The 22,048-nt window shown below is 42.1% G+C and overlaps 1 protein-coding gene and 1 long non-coding RNA gene across 2 annotated transcripts in view; both read right to left on the bottom strand.

The window, feature by feature from the left end:
- LOC143420721 (protein NLRC3-like) overlaps positions 1-15,527 on the bottom strand; it is a 29,163-nt gene extending 13,636 nt beyond the window's left edge. The window contains exons 1-6 of the mRNA XM_076888836.1: positions 15,460-15,527; positions 14,389-14,467; positions 14,041-14,227; positions 12,112-13,912; positions 9,098-9,271; positions 2,615-2,794 (exon numbers count right to left, since the gene is read on the bottom strand). Coding sequence (XP_076744951.1) covers positions 2,615-2,794; positions 9,098-9,271; positions 12,112-13,912; positions 14,041-14,227; positions 14,389-14,391 — 2,345 coding nt within the window. The 5' untranslated portion in view covers positions 14,392-14,467; positions 15,460-15,527. The remainder of the gene's footprint in view (positions 1-2,614; positions 2,795-9,097; positions 9,272-12,111; positions 13,913-14,040; positions 14,228-14,388; positions 14,468-15,459) is intronic.
- Positions 15,528-16,266: 739 nt separating this feature from the next.
- LOC143413489 (uncharacterized) lies at positions 16,267-21,218 on the bottom strand. Its single transcript, XR_013094102.1, has 4 exons — positions 20,992-21,218; positions 16,614-16,739; positions 16,431-16,529; positions 16,267-16,361 (listed from the first exon to the last, which is right to left on the bottom strand). It is a non-coding gene; the product is annotated as an uncharacterized LOC143413489 (long non-coding RNA).
- Positions 21,219-22,048: the final 830 nt, after the last annotated feature.

Raw genomic sequence — 22,048 nt, 5'->3', positions numbered from 1 at the left:
TATATCCTCTTCTAGTTTATATTCTTTTATTACGGTTTCCCAAATTTTAAAAGTCAACTTGATCCATGGATTTTCAATAGTTTTTATTAAATTTTGCAAGCTTCTGTCTGCTATAATAGCTTATATGGGGATGGAGGTCAGACTCTCCTCAATAACTTTCCATTGAGCGTCATATGAAGGATTACATCAGCATATCATGTTTGAAATAAATATAATAATTTAGGAAGAATATTAAGTTTAATTGAGTCTATTCTCGAATATAAACTTAAATATGGAATTAGATTCCATCTCGCTATATGTTCCTTAATTTTTTTCTGTATTGGTAAATAATTTCGTTCTAATAGTTCTGTAAGATCCTTAGGTATTATGACTCCTAGATATTTAAAGTACTCTGTTTGCCATGCTAATTGATACTTATTTTTAATTTCTTCTGATGGAATATAGTTGTACTTAAGCAATTGTGTTGGTAGGGATGCAAGTCTCTCCATATATCAATTAGTCCCACCTCCTTCATCAATGTATTTATATTCTTAATTAATGTTTTAGTATTCTGTGCTTTTCTATTGGAAATATCTAGCTTTGGTTGTAGATGTATATTTAAATCTCCTCCGCAAATTAGGAAACCTACTGTCTCTGTTACCATCACATCTATAATTTTCTTAAAGAAATAAATATCGCTTCCAGGGGGTGCATATATATTTAACAACGTGACTGGGTTCCCCTCAATGTTTCCCCTTACCAACATATAACGTCCCTCTTTGTCACTTATCTCGGATATTTTTTCAAAGAGTAATTTGCTTGATAACAGGATAGCCACTCCTCTCCTTCGTCCAGTTTTATAGGAAGAGGAGAAACTGTTGTATAACCCATTCTTTTCAGTTTTTCATGCTCCTTACAGTCTAGATGGGTTTCCTGTAGATACACTATTTGTACTTGTTCTTTCTTCATTTTAGTTAAAATTTTATTACGTTTAATTGGATTCGACAGGCCATTTACATTATATGATATGATTTTTACCTTATCTTTAAGCATACCCTTACTATTTGAATATTATTAATGTAACAACGACATGTACCATCAGACCACTCCCTGAACATACATAAGCAAATGTTAATATTAACATTAAAGCTGTATAAAACAGCTACACAAATAAGCTTTATTTTGACAAAGAAAAATAAAAGAAAAAAAAAAAGACTTCTAACTGTGGGGTCCCCGATATGACCCTAAGTAAGCCCCGATAAAAGAGGGGGCTTCGAGGGGGGCCTCTCTCACCTCTATGTGAGACAGGGCCTTCCTTAGCCAGCAGGCCAATGTCCATTCTACTAATAGCATAGGTAGCACGTCCGCCTATTTTCAATTTCTGCATTGCCACTTCAGCATATTATTTCGAGATAAGAAGTCTTTACCAGTGTATATGGCTATAGCTTGATTCCAGCTTTGATATCATTGATTTCAATGAAGAGCTTTGTGATTGTAGCAAAGGGCTGGTAGCTCTGAGAGTCCCACTGATGAGGAGTTTGTGAAGGTTCGCAGTTATCTAAAGAGCTTAGAAAAAAAGGCATCTGGACTTCTTTAAGTTTCTTGAAGACGTTTCACCTTTCACCTCTCATCCAAGAAGCTTCTTTATTTCTAGGGTCAAATGGTGGAGAGTCCCAGATTAGCCTGTGTACAAACAGACTTCAGCCATATGAGAGTGAGTGTGAGTGAATGAGAGCACACACAGGACACTCTGATCTCTGAATGTGTGTGACGCAGTGAAAAAGAGGATTGTACTGGATATACTGTGACTGACAAACAGAGTTTAAAGAGAAAGGTGTTTGGATTAAAATGGATTATGCTAAAGTGAACGTGCTAATGAAATCTGAACTGACTGAAATGTGAAGTGAAGATAATTCAGATGTAAAAGAGAGAAACTGATAATAAGGTGGGGCTGGAGATCAGTGAAGGGCATGTAAACACCCGATTGGTTGAGTAGATATCAGATCGACAGTTTCACAGTTTTCCCTGTGGATTATAACTTTAAGAAGATGTGACATTCATCAAGGAATCCTGCTCTCCGGATTATTTCCATGAACACTGAGCTGGATCACATCTACAGTGCTGGAAGTGCCCGTCTCACCACCAACCTCCCTGTGCACATTCACTTTTCAACCCTTTGTGAGACACTAAAGGTGTAAATCTGAGTATTTATCTATGTTAGTGCGAACACCTCTAATAGGTTGGTTTAGTCTTTCCAAGTCATATCTTCCCTTAGATCTGCGGTCCAGGCTCCTAAAATCATCCTAGTTTTACAAGCACTACAATCTAGAGGAGAACTGCACTAACAGGTGTGACTGATGAGATCTGACCTGCAAGGATACTCATGTTTATGTGTATCAGGACAAGCAGGGAAGACCTGGACATCAACTCTGTCAGGCTGCCTGAGTCCTCTCACCCACATCAGCTCAGAACTCTGCATTATCTACTGAGTCAGACTCAGAGGATCATGGATCAGAAGTTCTACAAAGAGTAGAACCAGACTTCCTGTATAGAGGTGTGTGGGCCTACTGATCCACAGTGTCAGCACAACTTTCACATCATATTCATCTCAGCACAACTAAAACATGTGACTGACCTCAGAGTTTCAAATCGACATCGTGGATTCTCCAGAAGAACACACAGCTGCTTCACTCCTGAATCCTGCAGGTTGTTGTAGGTTCCACTCAGGTCCAGCACTCTGGGATACGAGGGGTTGGACTTCAGCGCTGCTGCCAGATAATCACAGCTGATCTCTGACAGATCACAGTCCTTCAATCTGAATAAAAAATGAAAGATGTAAGTTTATTAGACAAAGTGTGAGCTTGAAATCATTCAGTGTTTCATCATCTGTTCAGAGCTGAAGAAGGTTCAGAATGTAGAAGTTTAGAAAATGGAAACTCCAAACAGCTGAAGCCAACAGGAAGCAGCTTCAAACAAACACAACAAGAGAAAAAACTCTGAATGTTTCACATTAAAGTCGTACATTTATCATAAAGTTGTCAAGTTTTGCCGTGTGAAATAAAAAAAAACTGAACAGGAATCCTCAGAGTTGAACCCTCTGCACAGAGGTTCAGGTTTCTCTTCAGGTCCCAAAGTGCAGAACAACAAGGTTTCAAACAGCTTCGTTCCAGCAGCATCAGCCACAGAAATGCAGAGATAATTCTTTGGATCTCTTGGTTGTGTTGTATGATGCTGTGTTTGCATATCTGGTGTCTGTGTTGCTTTGTGAGGACGGATCATTTACTGCAGCTCCAGATAAACAGAGCTGGACCTGAACCTGGTAGCTTCACTTAGAAGACACTTGTGACGGGAACGTCAGGTCAAAAAAGTGCCCCTCCGACAGCCAAACCCATCTGTTCTCTGATTGGATAGTTACATTTGTGATTGACATGACATTGACCAATCAGATGAAAGGAAGAAAAATAGGGTCAAAATTCGTACTTGTAACTTGCAGGGTTTTTTGGCTAAGTCCACACACACAAATCTTTTTTTACACACACACAAATCTTTTTTACACATACAAATCCTGATTTACAAGTACAAAATATTTATGACCACATTTTGAGCCCATACAAATGTTCTGCAGACGAGTCCATGCGCTCACAACAAAGCTCAGTGTGGACGACGCTGTGCACGCTCCAATGCTGATTGGTTAGAAAGTGGGCGGGAACAGGGAAGAGAGCGACAGCAGTGTTCAGCACAAACACGAAGGATCAAAGAAGAAGAACATGACAAGCTCAGATGGAGGCTGCAGTGGACACTTTTCATTGTTTTAACATTCGCTTTCACTTCAGCTTCACCAACAACAGCACAAGCAGAGCAGCCCACTGACTGCGTGGCCGTGACGGCGCCCCCTGGTGACTGTAAACCACTACAACATGTAGACGGCCGTCTGCTGCTCATTTCTTTGCCACCATCACAGGAGCTCTTTATCATGTTCTACACTCTCATTGGTTCTTTGTGTGCTTGTTTTTTAGAACAGTAGTCATTGTGATTGTTCAAAGAAGACAGTCAGCTGTGACTAAATGTAGCTCCTACAGCAGTGATTGGAATAACTACTGAAGCTAATCCAGTATCAAAGCTCAGGAATCAGCAGCTCCCACCTCGTTTTCTTTGAACAACTATTTTTAGCTGCTGTGTTTTTGTGTTTCTGCGGACCTCAGACATCCTGCTGCTCTGGAGAACTGAAGCTCTAAAGGCTTCAGCCTTTATCTCCAAGAAACAAAGCTGATCATGGAGACCCAGCAGGTCAGCTGATCTGTGGACAGCACCAGCATCTTTAAGTAAGTCTGAGAGATGAGCAGTCTTTGGAAGCCTTTACTGTCTGATAGTCTCAGAGCAGGATTTGGATCATTATTTGGCTTTTCTTCTATTATTATGTTTAGTTTCTGCTTCACAGATATTCTCTGAGATGTTCTCTGAAATGTTTCCCACTGTTGGACAAACTTTCACAGTTTCTTCATAAAGGAGATCTCCTGTGCAGTCCATCTGTGATAATATGTTAAACACTGAATTATGATTCATATCTGAATGTACTGACTGTTAATTATTGATGAGAACATAATCAGTAAATATAAATATGTTTGAGTTTGGCTTTGATGAATCAGAATAAAAGTAATAAAATAATGATTTTAGAGACAGGCCTAACTCAGGCTAGCTGACAGCCTGTGTACAAACAGACTTCAGCCATATGAGAGTGAGTGTGAGTGAATGAGAGCACACACAGGACACTCTGATCTCTGAATGTGTGTGACGCAGTGAAAAAGAGGATTGTACTGGATATACTGTGACTGACAAACAGAGTTTAAAGAGAAAGGTGTTTGGATTAAAATGGATTATGCTAAAGTGAACGTGCTAATGAAATCTGAACTGACTGAAATGTGAAGTGAAGATTATTCAGATGTAAAAGAGAGAAACTGATAATAAGGTGGGGCTGGAGATCAGTGAAGGGCATGTAAACACCCGATTGGTTGAGTAGATATCAGATCGACAGTTTCACAGTTTTCCCTGTGGATTATAACTTTAAGAAGATGTAACATTCATCAAGGAATCCTGCTCTCCGGATTATTTCCATGAACACTGAGCTGGATCACATCTACAGTGCTGGAAGTGCCCGTCTCACCACCAACCTCTCTGTGCACATTCACTTTTCAACCCTTTGTGAGACACTAAAGGTGTAAATCTGAGTATTTATCTATGTTAGTGCGAACACCTCTAATAGGTTGGTTTAGTCTTTCCAAGTCATATCTTCCCTTAGATCTGCGGTCCAGGCTCCTAAAATCATCCTAGTTTTACAAGCACTACAATCTAGAGGAGAGCTGCACTAACAGGTGTGACTGATGAGATCTGACCTGCAAGGATACTCATGTTTATGTATATCAGGACAAGCAGGGAAGACCTGGACATCAACTCTGTCAGGCTGCCTGAGTCCTCTCACCCACATCAGCTCATCAACCCTAAACAGGAACGAGCAGCTCATTTCAAAATAAAAGGTTGGAATTGTAAAGAAAACAAACAGAGCTCATAAACTGAAACTGATTTCATTTTTTCAGCTGGAACATTTTAGTTGTTCCTTTTTCAATACATACATAATTATATTTACAGTAAGTCTTATCATTCCCCTTTTCCCTGCCAGTCACCGCTAATGTTTCATGTGTCTGAGCGAACACACAAACTCCCTGAGCGTCCCTTGGACCTCTGTGAGCAACAGCAGACGTGTGCACTGTGGTCACGCCAGCATCTTATCCATCCAAGTTACATGGTTTATTAAAGTAATCAAATTACAGCATTTACATTTATGTTAGGCTACTTTTAATTAACTGCTTTAGCCCACTTACAATGAAAATTAAAAACAACCTTGTTCATGACCTGTAGCATGTTAACACTATTGGAAGTAAAAATAACTTGAACTCCAATTTTGAAAACACAACTTTATTTTTTCTATTTTTATAAAGCTCTGACTTGTATTATGAGTCTGTGGTCTGGGAGAGAGTCTGTAACTCTGTCTGCAAAATACAGTAAATAATGACCAATGTTGGACAATTAATTATATAGTTACTTCTTCAAAAAAGTAACTGAGTTTTGCAAACAACAGAGTTTGTTGCAATAAATACTGAATACTATCGTTGTTATAAACAACAATACTATTCAGGAAGAAAACCAAACATTGCAGATATTTTATCATAACTCTGGTTTTACGTGGCCGATCAACACAATTTAAAAACTGGTATAAAGTCCACACTTTTTCCCTCAGTTGCTCCGTCTGTCCTGCTCACATCTCCAATGGTTGTATACGTTGTCATTAACGTGGCTTCACCTCATCATCAGCCACTTTGCTCGCTATAACACCGGTGTTGGCACATAAGGACGCTGTCATAGCCTGTCAGCGACGTTGATTAGCTGCGTATATACGAATGTGAATCGCGTGATTGGCTGGACTATGGGATAAGGTGGCATCGTTCTAATCCCATATGGGAGCAGCCAGTCACTGACTAACACTGCAGAACAGAATTGTTGAAGATTTAATTTTTATTTCAATTGAGATTTGATTTTTTTTTTTGTGTGCAACACAGATTTTCTGTGCGCAGAGACGTGCCAGCAGCGCGCAGTTGCACGAGCGCAGCTTAGAGGGAACATTGGGCACCACCACAGTTCACTTCAACAAAACTTTACTTCAGATTTGTTTTCATGTTTTGATCCAGTGATGAGAGCCGTTTCCCCCATGTCCAGTCCTTGTACTAAGCTAGGCTAAACACGTCCAGTGCCTGTCTCTGTGCAGCTTTTAATCTGATGTTAATAAGGTAGAAATGGAGGAAGAAGAAAATGACTTCATCAATCAACATGCAGCTACCAACCCAAATGGTGAGGTGGTGGTTAGTTATTACTGTTGTTTCTGATCCCCTACATTATCCTACATTCAAATACACTCAACAAAAATATAAACGCAACACCTTTGTTACTGCTCCCATTCCCCATGGGATGGACGTAGAGACCTAAAATTCATTCCAGATACACAATATAACCATCCCTCCCAAACAGTGGTCACAAATCAGTCCAAATGTGTGGTAGTGGGCACATCTGCTATATTGAGATAATCCATCCCACCTCACAGGTGTGCCACATCAGGATGCTGATCTGACATCATGAGTAGTGCACAGGTGTACCTCAGACTGCCCACAACAAAAGGCCACCCTGGAATGTGCAGTTTTTTGCGCTATTGGGGGTCTGGGGACCCAGAACCGGTCAGTATCTGGTGTGACCACCATTTACCTCATGCAGTGCAACACATCGTCGCATGGAGTCTATCAGATTGTCAATTGTGGCCTGTGGAATGTTGGTCCACTCCACTTCAATGGCTGTGCGAGGTTGTTGGATATTCGTGGGAACTGGTACACGCTGTTGTATACGCCGGTCAAGCACATCCCAAACATGCTCAATGGGTGACATGTCCGGTGAGTATGCTGGCCATGCAAGAACTGGGACATTCTCAGCTGCCATCTGCCCTGAACAATGTGAACCATGATTCATCCGTGAAGCGCACACCTCTCCAACGTGCCAGACGCCATCGAATGTGAGCATTTGCCCACACAAGTCTGTTACGGCGACGAGCTGGAGTCAGGTCAAGACCCCGATGAGGACGACGGGCATGCAGTTGAGCGTCCCTGAGACGGTTTCTGACAGTTTGTGCAGAAATTGTTTGGTTGTGCAAACCAATTGTTCCAGCAGCTGTCTGGGTGGCTGGTCTAAGACGATCTTGGAGGTGAACCTGCTGGATGTGGAGGTCCTGGGCTGGTGTGGTTACACGAGGTCTGCGGTTGTGAGGCCGGTTGGATGTGCTGCCATATTCTCTGAAACGCCTGTGGAGACGGCTTATGGTTGAGAAATGAACATTCAATGCACGGGCGACAGATCTGGTTTACATTCCTGCTGTCAGCATGCCAATTGCACGCTCCCTCATTGCTTGTGGCATCTGTGACATTTTGCTGTAAGACAAAACTGCACATTCCAGGGTGGCCTTTTGTTGTGGGCAGTCTGAGGTACACCTGTGCACTACTCATGATGTCAGATCAGCATCCTGATGTGGCACACCTGTGAGGTGGGATGGATTATCTCAATATGGCAGATGTGCCCACTACCACACATTTGGACTGATTTGTGACCACTGTTTGGGAGGGATGGTTATATTGTGTATCTGGAATGAATTTTAGGTCTCTACGTCCATCCCATGGGGAATGGGAGCAAAAACAAAAGTGTTGCGTTTATATTTTTGTTGAGTGTATATTCTCCAGCTACAATAGTGTTTGTGTTCCTAAAAGGATTTCATGAATGTGTTATTGTTCATGTCACATCTGTATGAAACAAAGAGGAAGTGAGGTTTATCCTTCATGATCACAAACTGTTCCAGCATGTAAACCTGAGATCTGTGTGGAGCAGCTGACCTGTACGATGTGCTCAACACAAACATTATTTACCATCAGTTACTGTGTGACTGAACCACGTGGGTGTATGAAACATCGCTTTCAGTTTTAATAGCACATGGCAACATTCAGACGTGAATCTATACAGTAACACTTTGATTTGTTACAGTGAGGAGACTGTTGAAGGAACGATGAGGGGAAACTGTAACAGCAGCAACAGAAACCAGGAGACAAAGCTGAGGTCTGGGTTCCTCTATGCTACACACAGCCTCCTGCTCCTGGACTTTAGTAAACACATAAATGTCTCCAAGTACACTTACTTCAGAAACTCTATTAAACTCATTACAAGTTTACTTCAGCTTTAAAATACTCACAACATCAGCACACATGAGTAAACAAAGTAACTCACAGCTACTGTTCAAGTTTAGTCATCTTTAATACAAATATACCTCATTATTATGAATCTCACAGCTACCTGCTCATTGAACTGAACAATAATTCTGTTTGACCATTAAAACAAAATATGTGACTGTAAAAAATGTTCAGACAGTAATTAAGAATCTCCTAAGCAATCCAAAGATAAAGAAAAGTTCACCTGTCAATTCTATAAAGCTTGGTTGTTTGTACAATAATATCATTTAATGATATGTTTGGATCCTGACCTGAGAGTTTCCAGTGTACAATGTGGACTCTGCAGTGCAGCAGACAGAAGCTTCACTCCTGAATCCCGCAGGTCATTGTTACTCAGGTCCAGCTCTTTCAGACTAGAGGACTGGGAGTTGAGAACTGAGGACAGAGCATCACAGCTTCTCTCTGAGAGGTTACAGCCACTCAGTCTGGAAGAAAACAAACAAACAATTAAATCAGTCAAATGAAACATTTTTAATGCCAGCATGCAATACAATTATTGGTTAACTAAATAGCTTCATTAAAACACAACTCTTCTTCTATAGCAGCACTTACTCCTTGTAACCTCCACCTGCTCCACCTTCTGAGTCAGACGACATGAAAACAAACTGTAAATCTAGTAGAAACATGATTGGAAATCTTCTCAGATCCATTTGTACATTTAGAGCCTGATCCTGAAATATAGCAGCACGGACATTCACAGCAGCAAAGGGTTCTTGCTGATCTGAGCTGGCTTGGCCCTGGCTTATTGAAGATTAAAGAAAGTGGAATCAGCTGTTCAAACCCCCACAAGGCTGCCCGCTGTGACTGAAACAATGGGACGGGTCGTGACTTATCAAAATGGGCTCATTGAACGCAGCACGGATAAGATCTTGAAGAAGCTCATGGCGGTCGTGAGTTCTCAGACTTTGCTCTTTGAGCACAAAACCGATAACCTCTCGGAGAAGCTCGTGGCTCTCCAACGGGAGATTGAGAGACGAGTGACGGACTGTTAGATCAGCTGTGAAATTGACATGCAGTTGTTCGCACCAAAGAAAACCACCATCATCTCATGCGGCTAACATACCGGCGCCAGCTGTGGTCTCAAGGCTGGAGCTGAACATAACAAATCTCACCCTGATAACAGACGGTGTTTAGACTGTTCCTTCCCATCCTAAGCATGCTTATCCCCTCCCGGTGCAGACGGTGGGTCGAGGGGACCAGCGCAAATGCTGCAGGCCCGGATGCGCTGTCAACACCGGCTGTCTCTCACCTTTTACCCATCCCTGTTGCTTGTCATGTGTTTCTATGGCGCATTAAGAGTTTTCATGTGCTCTGCACAAAGGTCATTTTTTTTGTCTGTTCTCAAACTGATCTCCCTGTTGGAGCTCAGTCTGGGAGGAGTTCTTTTTTCTCCTCATCTTTCCTGATGTTGTGCATTTTCTGCTGTTCGGTTCCGGGTCGCTGCTCTAGCAGCTGACCGGCCAGCTACCTAGCCTGACCCGTCTCCCCAATGTGATGTTTGTGTATTGTATGTACGGTTGGAAAGCTCAGTATCCTAATTGCCCCTTGAAAATAAATACAGTGTTCTGAATCTGAAAAGATTACAGAAGACGACTCTGTTCAGTAAATATTACGCTCATGCTGTCACGAAATACCAAAGGTAGGTAAAACTCTGGTTGTTGCAGCCATTCAGTATGACATGCTTTGTACTGTCCTGCTGCAGTTTGTGACACCTGGTTGATGAGTTGTGAAGGATGATGAAACAAACACTTCACTCAATGTTTGTCTTCTAAACTGGATGTAATTTGGGCAGCCGATAGTTTTTCTTAATCTATCCCAGCTGCAAATAGGAACACAACAAATAAATAACTTTACCCACTTGGATCCTTATCATTCAAGATTGTGAAAAGATTCTCTACTCAGAGAATACTGGTGATTTTAGATGAGAGAGATGATTTGGAAGATGATGAAGGGGAAGAGTTTTCACAACTTGAGGCCTTTTGTCTTCACTGTATAGGACAGAGAAGACAGGAAGGGAGGGAGAAGTGAGGAGAATAACACACAGGAAATGGTCTTGGGCAGACTCAAACCAGGCCCTGGAGTCACGACTCTAACCTTCAGTGCATGGGTCACCTGCTCAGCCAGGTAAGCTACAGCAGTCAGCAGTGTGTGAGTTAATTTGAAGACAATGATGACTATAAGTCAAAAAAAAAAATACTATCATCAACCAACAAGGGGAAAACAGTGAGCCTGAATGGCCAAGCTTTGACCAAGGGTGGCTCACTCCTCGGTCTTCTTGCCCAAGGAGTGAACCACCCTGCATGGCTATCAATGTGGTGCAACCAAGGCCATCATACAGTACAGGCCATCCAAGCTGATTTTAACTTTTCCTCCCAGATACCACCTTAGAAATCATCTAGATTAGGATATGTTGGCTGTTCTAGATCCAATCACAACAAACAGAGCTGTTGTGTGTCCAAGGTGAACAGGAAGAATATATACATGCATAAAGTCAATAAAGTCAGAAGGTTTGCTTTAGACTGTGCTGCAGTTTATCATCAAAGACAAACAGGCACCATGCTGCCAACAAATGGCATCAAGTCTGACTTGAGGTTTTTTGTTCTTTTTTTTAAATCAAGATTAAATTTTATAGCAACCACAGCAGAGATGACCAGGGAAGGTGTGCTTGAGGGGATATAGCTACAACAGCTGGTTTCAGACTGAAGATGAACTGAGGTGCTGCACCCAAGTCTGCAGGTTCAGGGAGGGACAAACATCTGCTGCAACCAGATTGGAGTGAGAGGAGAGAGCAGGCCAACAACAACAAAGAAACAACAAACACACTGTGGAAGACCGAAGCAGAGTTTAGTTTAAAGTGGAACTAAGGATGTTTCTCTGGCTGCCAGGATTCACTGAGTAATTCAAATGCTTTCTTTAATGCAGGACCCACCATGCATGTAAAAGCAAGTGTTTCACCAACATTTGTGACTAAAAATAGACCTGCAGTAGAAATGTATCTAGGAGCATGCATGTGAATATGAAGTATCACAACATCAGGCACATGCAGCCTAAGTTTTTAAACAAAGACTGATAACATAACAGCAGCAGTGATGATCAGTTTATGGTGAATCCAGCGTCTCGAGTTCTGGAGGCATCAAAGAGGTCACAGTTGTATTGGAGAAATCCCAAAACTTTACAAATTCATACAAAGAGAGAAAGCCTGGTGAAATAAATTACTGACACAGTTGGATGTTAAAAGTAAAGACATGAGTACAAATGTACTCACAGAGCTTTGTTGGAGGCTTTGACCACTGGCAGCAGCCTCAGAAGAGCCTTCTCTGAAGCAGAGTATTTCTTCAGGTCAAACACATCCAGATCTTCTTCTGATGACAGTAAGATGAAGACCAGAGCTGACCACTGAGCAGGAGACAGTTCATCTGTGGAGAGACTTCCTGATCTCAGGGACTGTTGGATCTCCTCCACTAGAGAACGATCATTCAGTTCATTCAGACAGTGGATCAGATTGATGCTTTTCTCTGCAGACAGATTCTTACTGAGCTTCTTCTTGATGTACTGGACTGTTTCCTGATTGGTCTGTGAGCTACTTCCTGTCTGTGTCAGCAGACCTCGTAGGAGAGTCTGATTGGTCTGCAGTGAAAGACCCAGGAGGAAGCGGAGGAACAAGTCCAGGTGTCCATTTGGACTCTGTAAGGCCTTGTTCACAGCACTCTGGTGGAGAGATTGTAGGTTTGGTTTGTTAAATAATTTAGATTTCTTGGAGGTTGTCTGTTGTTCTTCCAGCAGATTTAGTCCAGAGTTGATGAAGGTCAGATGGACATGAAGAGCAGCCAGAAACTCCTGAACACTCAGATGGATGAAGCAGAACACCTTGTCCTGGTACAGTCCTCTCTCCTCTTTAAAGATCTGTGTGAACACTCCTGAGTACACTGAGGCTGCTCTGATATCGATGCCACACTCTGTCAGGTCTGATTCATAGAAGATCAGGTTTCCTTTCTGCAGCTGATCAAAAGCCAGTTTCCCCAGAGACTCCATCATCTTCCTGCTCTCTGGACTCCAGTGTGGATCTGTCTCAGCTCCTCCATCATACTTGACCTTCTTCACTTTGGCCTGAACCACCAGGAAGTGGATGTACATCTCAGTCAGGGTCTTGGGCAGCTGTCCTCCCTCTCTGGTTTCCAGCACATCCTCCAGAACTGTAGCAGTGATCCAGCAGAACACTGGGATGTGACACATGATGTGGAGGCTTCGTGATGTCTTGATGTGGGAGATGATCCTGCTGGCCTGCTCCTCATCTCTGAATCTCTTCCTGAAGTACTCCTCCTTCTGTGGGTTAGTGAACCCTCTGACCTCTGTCACCATGCCGACACAGTTAGGAGGGATCTGATTGGCTGCTGCAGGTCGTGTGGTTATCCAGAGGCGAGCAGAGGGAAGCAGTTTCCCCCTGATGAGGTTTATCAGCAGCACATCCACTGAGGTGGACTTTCTAGGGTCAGTTAGGATTGTAGTTTTGTGGAAGTCCAGAGGAAGTCGACACTCATCCAGACCATCAAAGATGAACACAACCTGGAAGTCTTCAAAGCTGCAGATTCCTGCTTCTTTGGTTTCAGTAAAGAAGTGATGAACAAGTCCCACCAAGCTGAACTTTTCCTCTTTCAGCACATTCAGCTCTCTGAAAGTGAATGGAAATATGAACTGGATGTCCTGGTTGGCTTTGTCTTCAGCCCAGTCCAGGGTGTATTTCTGTGTTAAGACTGTTTTCCCAATGCCAGCCACTCCCTTTGTCAGCACTGTTCTGATTGGTTCATCTCTTCCAGGTGAGGCTTTAAAGATGTCTTCTTGTCTGATTGTTGTTTCTGGTCTGTCTGGTTTCCTGGATGCTGTTTCAATCTGTCTGACCTCATGTTCATCATTGACCTCTGCAGTCCCTCCCTCTGTGATGTAGAGCTCTGTGTAGATCTGATTCAGGAGGGTTGGGCTTCCTGCTTTAGCAATGCCCTCAAACACACACTGGAACTTCTTCTTCAGGGTGGATTTAAGGTTACGATGACAAACTGCAGCTTGAAGTTCTGAATGAGAAGAAAAATAAACACTCAATTCCAAAAAGAACTAATCTTTAAAACATGTTGCTCCATCTTCCATCTCTGGAAAATGTTCATTTATCCAGCAGCTTAAATCTTTAGATAAATCCTCTTACTGCTCTGCAGACGGTCAGCCAGCTCCTCCTGCTTCATTCTCCTCAGGAAGTCCACTGTGATCTTCACAAACGCCTCTCTGCTGCTGCTCCTCTGACTCTCTAAGCATTCTGGGTAATCTGGACTCAGAACCTTCTGGATCTTCTTCAGCTCGTTCTTCACAAAAGTGATGATGTTGTCCTCCAGCAGCTGGAACAGAATATTTCTGAATGAGCCAATCAGACTGAAATCATGGAGCCAAACATCAGATCCATGTTGGACACACTGACGATCCACTGGTCTACAAAGAGCAGCATGGAGATGACTGTGAACAGAACAGATGTAACAGTAGTTGTTGTACATGTACAGACCATAAATATGGAGTCCAGCTGTGTTTGATGCTGCTGGGCAGACTGACCACTGGGAACCTCTGAGCTCTGCTGCTCCACTCTGTGGAGGAACCATGAAGGATTAGATCAACACAGGATAAAGATCCAGGAGTTTCTGCTCAAATAACTTCATCTGAATCAAGTCTGTCAAGTTTTAAACTCTCAGATTGTGAACATATCAGTAATTTTCAGTCTGTTTTCATGGACGTCCTTTCAGTGGTGATGTCAGGGATGATTTTGAAGAAGCTCATCAAACTGAACCATCAGCAGATCACTGCTCCAAAACCAGAACATGATCCGAGTCTCCCTCCACCACCAGAACACCAGCTTTACTAACGTGGTAGATCAGTGTAGTACAGATCAATAACTGATGAGTCATTTGATCAAAATCACTGAGTGCTTCACGTCTGACCCTCTGATGCTTCTGTAGACATTTTGCATATTTAATGAATGTCTGACAGTTTTACATTCATTCTATGAACACAGTGGAAATGTTGTGTTATAGTCTCCATGTTGTTTCCAGCATCATAAATTCTTCAGTTCAGAAAATTAGATTCTTTCTTCACAGCTGAAAAACAACAACATTTATTCTCTATTGAAATCTGCATCGTCCACTCCAAAGGTCACAATCTGAAGGTAACATCTGGTTTTGTTCCCTGTGGTTAACTCTGAGCATCAGTATGGTGGGATTTATCCACTACATCCACACCACTGTGGTTCAGTGTTGTCCTGATGGAGTAACAGCAGCCAGTATGATCCAGGCTTTAGCTGCTGGGTCTCTGTGTGACCTCTCAGACTGTTTAACAGATCAGACACAAAGAGAATCAGAGCAGCTCTGTTCTTTAAAGACAAACATGAACCCACTCAGGTCACACTTTCCCCACAGATATGAGCATCACTGTCCTCAAACAGCAAATGACCAAGTCGAACATTTGGATCTTTTCTCTTTCATTGTTTTCTTTTTAATGAATCTTTGTAACAATCTGAGGATGTTTCAGGTCATATTTATCCAGGAAACACAAACATGTAAAGGAGTCATCACAGCTCTCTGACCTCGTTGCTCCAGGTTCACCACTGAAGAATGGATTTTCATCTTTGGACCGGTCACTCCTCACAGACGGACAGCTGGACGCAGACTGTGACCTCTGACCTCTGCAGACACAAACATGATTGAAGCAGCTGTGATCACACAGACTGCAGATAATGCAGCTGTTTCCTGTCAGTAACATCCTCTTAGATTAGAGTTCAGCTTTTTACAGGAAAACAAATGTCCCTGAATGCAACAGTGAGACACAGTCTGCCTGTGTGGCTGTGATAGCTGCCGTTAGGAGCGCTCATGTGTTTGCAGTTAGACGAGGAGATGTTACCATCATGGACATGTTAACAAATCCTGCAGCATCACGTGGCACAAACACTTTGTGTTCCTGTCTCACACGACGAGCCTTTGTCTAATGCTCTCTGAACACTTTTCTGAAGAGGAGCTGCACAAACCTTTGTTTGCTTTCTAGAGCAGCGTCTCATCCTCACAGAGCACAGCTGGCACGCTTGTTACCGTTAGCTTAGCCACCAGGCTAAAGTCAAACTACCCACTGCTAGCAGCTGTTTCTATCATAGTTTAGGATCCAGATGTGTGAGGTCGAAATTTACACCTGTGATTAAAATAAATAGTTAAAAACAGCCAATTGTGTGTCTATAATAATAATGTGTCTTAAACCAGATAAAATGACAGTTACAGCTGAGCCTGTGTGTCCTTGGAGACACTACTGCTACAGAGATGCATTTTAGAAACCAGGAAACATCAAATCATTTAAATCAAAGAGTTCATGTTACTAACAGCTCACCTCTCTGCAGCAGACACAGGCTGGACTTTAAAATCAATGGGAAAACCTTTAGACCAGTCACTCTGTAAGGACACAGAGCTGGGTCGAGGTCCAGGTTTGAGTCTCTGATGGATCCTGAAAAAGTTATAAATCTTCAGTAAAATTCTCATCACATATCAGCTGATATTATTGGTGTTAGCTTACCTTTTCTCAGCTGACTGTCTTTGCTCAAATCTCTTAATGACATCTTTGACTGAGTTACTTTCACAGGACACAGAGCTGGGTGGAGGTCCAGGCTGGTTCCTGTGAATAATGATGCAGCAGTGATGTGAGTGCTGAGCTGTGACATGGAGAAGAGTCATGCACAGTTAGAGATGGTCATCTCACCTCTGAGCTTTGGTCTGGCTCTCATGTTCCCCACACAGAGTGCTTTTAGAGGGAGGGACTCCCTCCTCTCTGTCCTCACACTGATCCATGCTGCTCAATTCACATCAGCTCACACACACTTTCTACCTGCAGAGGAAACACAAATCATTCATGTGCACATCAGCTGAAATCCTCCTTTCATCATGTGTGCTGTCCAAATATCAGCTGCTTCTTTCCTGCTTCATCTCAGTGTCAGCTGGATGCAGTCAGACAGCAGTGTGAGGCAGAGGAAGCTGCCATCAGCTGCTCTGCTATCAGTCCACTAGATGGAGCCTGAAGCACACACGATGCATTCACTGACACACACTGATTCACTGTGACTGGAAGCTTCAGTCAGTCCAACACGTGTGAACAACATTTTAAACCTTTCAGCTGATCCAGGATTCAAAGAGGATCAGCAGAGTTAAAGCTTCACACTAATTCTTCCTGCTGAGTTTGCAGAGAACTGCACACACACTGATTCACTGTTTGGGAAACTAGAAAAATGTTGGTCTTGAACTGGCTGCGTAATGCAGACAGGGTAGGATCCGAATATAACGGCGAAACATCTTCAAGCAACTTACAGAAGTCCAGATGCTTTTCTTTCCAAGCTCCTTAAACTATGATGACCTGGATGACTGAGAACCTTCACAGGAAAAATGAAACACACTGAACAAAGAATGCAAGACTTTCACAATAAAACAGCAAACAAAGGAACACAACACTGACACGTGAGCTTGACAGAGGAGTGGAGGAAAGGCAGACGAGAGTGAGCGAGGGAAAGAGGAGACAAGAGAGACATGACAGGCTGAGGAAATATAGAATGGAGCACCAGGCCTCACACAAACACACACAAACACACACAAACACACACAGAGACACACAGAAACACACAGAGGCACACAGAGACACACAGAGACACACAGACACACAGAGACACACAGAAACACACAGAGGCACACAGAGACACACAGAAACACACAGAGGCACACAGAGACACACAGAGACACACAGACACACAGAGACACACAGAAACACACAGAGGCACACAGAGACACACAGAGACACACAGACACACAGAGACACACAGAGGCACAGAGAGACACAGAGGGAATCTAATGATCAAGGAACTAAACAGGAAGTATAAGAAACTCAAAGAAGCATAAATAAGACTGTAAATGAACCAGAACATAAACCATAATACAAAAAATGCAAAGTGCTTGGTCAAAGGGACCCAGAACCATTAAAGTTCTTTTCTTTGCTCTTCAGTGTTTGAGTTCAAACAGACTCCACATTAAACTATGACAGCACCGTCCCTGCTGCTGCTGTCAGACCTGTTATTCACTCACTGCTCGCCAGTGTTTCTAATGAGTTTTACTCATCCATGAGAGTTTAAAGCTTGCACTTACAAGCAATGTTCCCTCTAATGTTTCACGTGTCTGAGCGAACACACAACCTCCCTGAGCGATCCACTGTGAGCGACATTAGACGTGTGCACTGTGGTCACGCCAGCATCGAATCCATCCAAGTTACATGTTTATTAAAATAATCAATTTACAGCGTTTACATTTCTGTTAAACTACTTTTAATTAACTGCTTTAGCCCACTTACAATGAAAGTTAAAAAAGAAAATCTTGTTCATGACCTGTAGCATGTTAACACTATTGGAAGGAAAAATAACTTGAACTTCAATTTTGAAAACACAACTTTCTTTAAATAAAGCTCTGACTTGTATTATGAGTCTGTGGTCTGGGAGAGAGTCTGTAACTCTGTCTGCAACATACAGTAAATAATGACCAATGTTGGGCAGTTAATTATATAGTTACTTCTTCAAAAAAGTAACTGAGTTTTGCAAACAGAGTTTTGTGCAGCTGTTTACTGCAAAAAACTACAGCCAAGGTGTTTTTTTAAAAATAAACATTTCAAACTATTTACAGAACAATCAGCTGTTCTGCATCAAATCTGATGCCACACAAATTATTTGTGCCGCTCCAAAAAATAATTTCTGTCCACTATGAGATGAAGGAGAACAACAGCCTGATACCTGCAGGCCTGACAGCAGCAGATGTATCACTGCTGTAACACCTGTAACATTCAGCAGTCGCCTCATTGTTCTGACACACACAACAACACTATTGACTACACTACACACTAACTACACACTAACTACACACTAACTACACACTAACTACACAAGATTTGCTCTAAACGTCTCAAATCTCTCACATCTCAAAACACCGCCGTCACTCCGTTTCTTAACAACTAAATGCCATGTTTTGATTGGTCGACATGGTACATTTTTCGACCAATAGGAAAGGCTGGGGGTTGGTATTGTTTTTGCTCACAGGCTTTCGAGCGTTTTCCTTATAAAACGCAGTTTTTACCGTTTCTTCCTGCAGTAAATATAAACAACGACAGTATTCAGGAAGAAAACCAAACATTGCAGATATTTTTATCATAACTCTGGTTTTACGTGGTCGATCAACACAATTTAAAAACTGGTATAAAGTCCACACTTTTCCTGTCAGTTGTTCCGTCTGTCCTGCTCACATCTCCAATGGTTGTACACGTTGTCATTAACGTGGCTTCACTCCACATCAGCCGCTTTGCTAAAACACCGGCACATATTTACTTTAATTTCAATTCAGGTTAGAATTCTTTTTGGCACAGTGGGAAGAATAACCCTCGAAACAAAGCTTTAATAGGGCAAAGACAGATATGTCACTGCTGAACATTAATTAATGTCAACTTACAGCCCCAAAGATAAAGGACTGTATTGATTGTGCTCCGGCTTTCCTGCGCTAACCATTTCAAGACATTATGAAATGCTGCTGCAGACCGATTCATTTCGTGACAGGTTGCATTCACATTCAGTAGCATCGTGGGAACACAATGACAGTCGGAGCTCGAGTTATCATTACTTTCTAAATGATGGTCTTTGGGGGGGTTTTGTTGTAATTTTGTTATTTTTAAGATCTTGATGAGTTACCAGGAGTTGGTTTTTCTTGCCAGGGAGAGGGAGGTCTGGGCCTCTCTGCTGCCCCCGCGACCCGGCCTCGGATAAAGCGGATGAAGATGGATGGATGGTTTTTCTTGCTAGCTCAGTGACCAATTTCACAACGCTGATTTCAAACAGTGGAGATAAATATCACCAAAACAAGCAGATGATCTTTGAATATGACATTATCATTGTCAGTAACATATGCAACACATGCTGAACCTGTAAGTCTTCAATGGTTGAATTGATTTTAATGAGGTCATAATAAAACGTCTCAGTGTTAAACTCGACTTCGGTGAGCAAAGAATAATTTTACTGACATTAAAATCTCAGAAATGGCTGCTGTGGTCCCACAGCGCTGAGCTTTCTCTGTCTTTGCTTCATAAAGCCTCAGAAAGTTTGACTGACAGGCAGCAGAAACAGAAAAAAAAAAAAAAAAAAAAAAAAAGAATTCTTTTTGTGTGCTCAATACAGATTTTCTCTGCGCAGAGACCGTGCCAACAGTGCGCAGCTTAGAGGGAACATTGCTTACAAGGTGACTACCAATAAAAATGAGTGTGCTTCACTGTCAGAGCTACGGTGATTCATCCAGTAGGACTTGATAATAAAAATATTTGTTTGATGCTTTGCATTGAGGCGCATTGTTGAATTTGCAGGGACACAATAACCACAGATCAGTTGTTCAAACCACTACAGTAGGGAGCCATGTCATGAATAATAAACAAATACTAATACTACTACTAATAATAATGTTAATTTAAGTAATTGTTTTTGACTGAACATCACATATAATGTAACAAGCAGTAAATTCAGGTTAAGTGCATTATCAGCATTTGGAGGAGCTCCTTATCCTTCACTGCTCACCTCTTACAAAGTGTTCACACAGTTTGCTAGCTTCTTTCAGCCTGCTAGCTATGCTAACAAGTCTACTACACACACTTGACTCGGTCACATGACAGACAGCAGAGATAGCTGCTCTGCTAGCTAAGCTAACTCATGTTAGCTTAGCTAGGTCAAGGTCAAAGAAATGAGGCGATGCTGCTGGGAGTTACGTCACAGACTAGCAGAATTTAGTTATTCAGCATAATATTTAATCCTTATTATCTGCTCCTCTCACCTCTGTTTACATCTGAAAACAAGAAAATTTAGCCAACAGTTTATTAGCTTTGGTGAAATTATAAACAGGCATCAGCGCAGTCACCTATACTGTGCTTTAATGCTGGAGCAGCAGGAACACCAGTTAATCTAAAATCTCCTTTTCTCTCTAAAAAGTGACAGCAGACTGAGTCAAAGACAGAAACCTTATTTAAACACCAAATATTCACTTCCTGATCCAGGATTCAAAGAGGACGTTGAACTTACTCAGCTTCTTCCAATGAACGTCTTCACTCTGCAGCTCTCTGCTGTCTGGACCAGGTCTGTGTAGAAACAGAGAAAATCCTCTGCTTCTTCTCCGTCAGCAGTCGTCTGTGTCTGCAGACTGCGTCACATTAAACACTTCACACCAGCAAAGAGGCTGAAGCTCACAGGTCAACGGTCAGCTGCTGCACTGTGTATAACAATTCACTTTTGAACAGTAGATAGCCTGTAGGCGTCTCTGCAGTGATAAACAGTTTACACATTAAACACTGAACCTTAAAAGAAGCTTGAGCTGCAGCTCACAGGTCAAAGCTCAGCTGCTGCACCCAGTTATGAGTTTAAATAAATCATTAATCATGATCTTTTCCCTCTCAGCACTTTCACTTGGCCTTGGAGTGTTTTGACGGAGCTACACTGTATGTTTCAAATGTTGTAAATAAATTGGGAGTTAGGGCTGGGCAATATGGCCTAAAATCCATATCGCGGTATAATTTGAAGCATGTGCGGTAACGATATATATCGCGATATATTCTTTTCTTCTGTATCACGTATTTTCCACACTATAAGGCAGACTTACAATCCTTTAATTTTCTCAAAAATCAAGAGTGTGCCTTATGTATGAATTCTGGTTGTGCTTCGTGACCTCGAACCGATTTTGGCTGCAGAAATCTGTTAAAAATGTTTTAGCACAACTTTGGTAAGCAGCACTGCTTGATGGATCGTCAGAGCATTACGGCTGCCGTAGTGAGGAGCTTCACGGAGTAATCTGGGTCCAAAACTCCGACAGCTTCAGGTCCCAAAGTCAAACGAACACTGAGAGTTAAAAACGGTCTAAATTCTTTCATCTTTAATAAAATCATCAGCGTTGCTGCTTTAGCAGATGTAACAATTAAGTTTAATATCCATGAAAACAGAATTTATTAAATTTAACGGAGTTAGAAGTTAACAGGAAGTTAGCGCGCTAGTTTACACCTAAACATTTCATACCATGTTCTGACTGAGATTTTTGAAACTAATTCAAACAGCTCTGCTACCACTTCCAACATAAATGAAGACAGAA

This window comes from Maylandia zebra, linkage group LG2 (genome assembly GCF_041146795.1).
Source record: "Maylandia zebra isolate NMK-2024a linkage group LG2, Mzebra_GT3a, whole genome shotgun sequence".
Taxonomy (NCBI): Eukaryota; Metazoa; Chordata; class Actinopteri; order Cichliformes; family Cichlidae; genus Maylandia; species Maylandia zebra.
The sequence above is the reverse complement of the archived record's forward strand: the minus strand, read 5'-3'. Positions and strand labels throughout refer to the sequence as shown.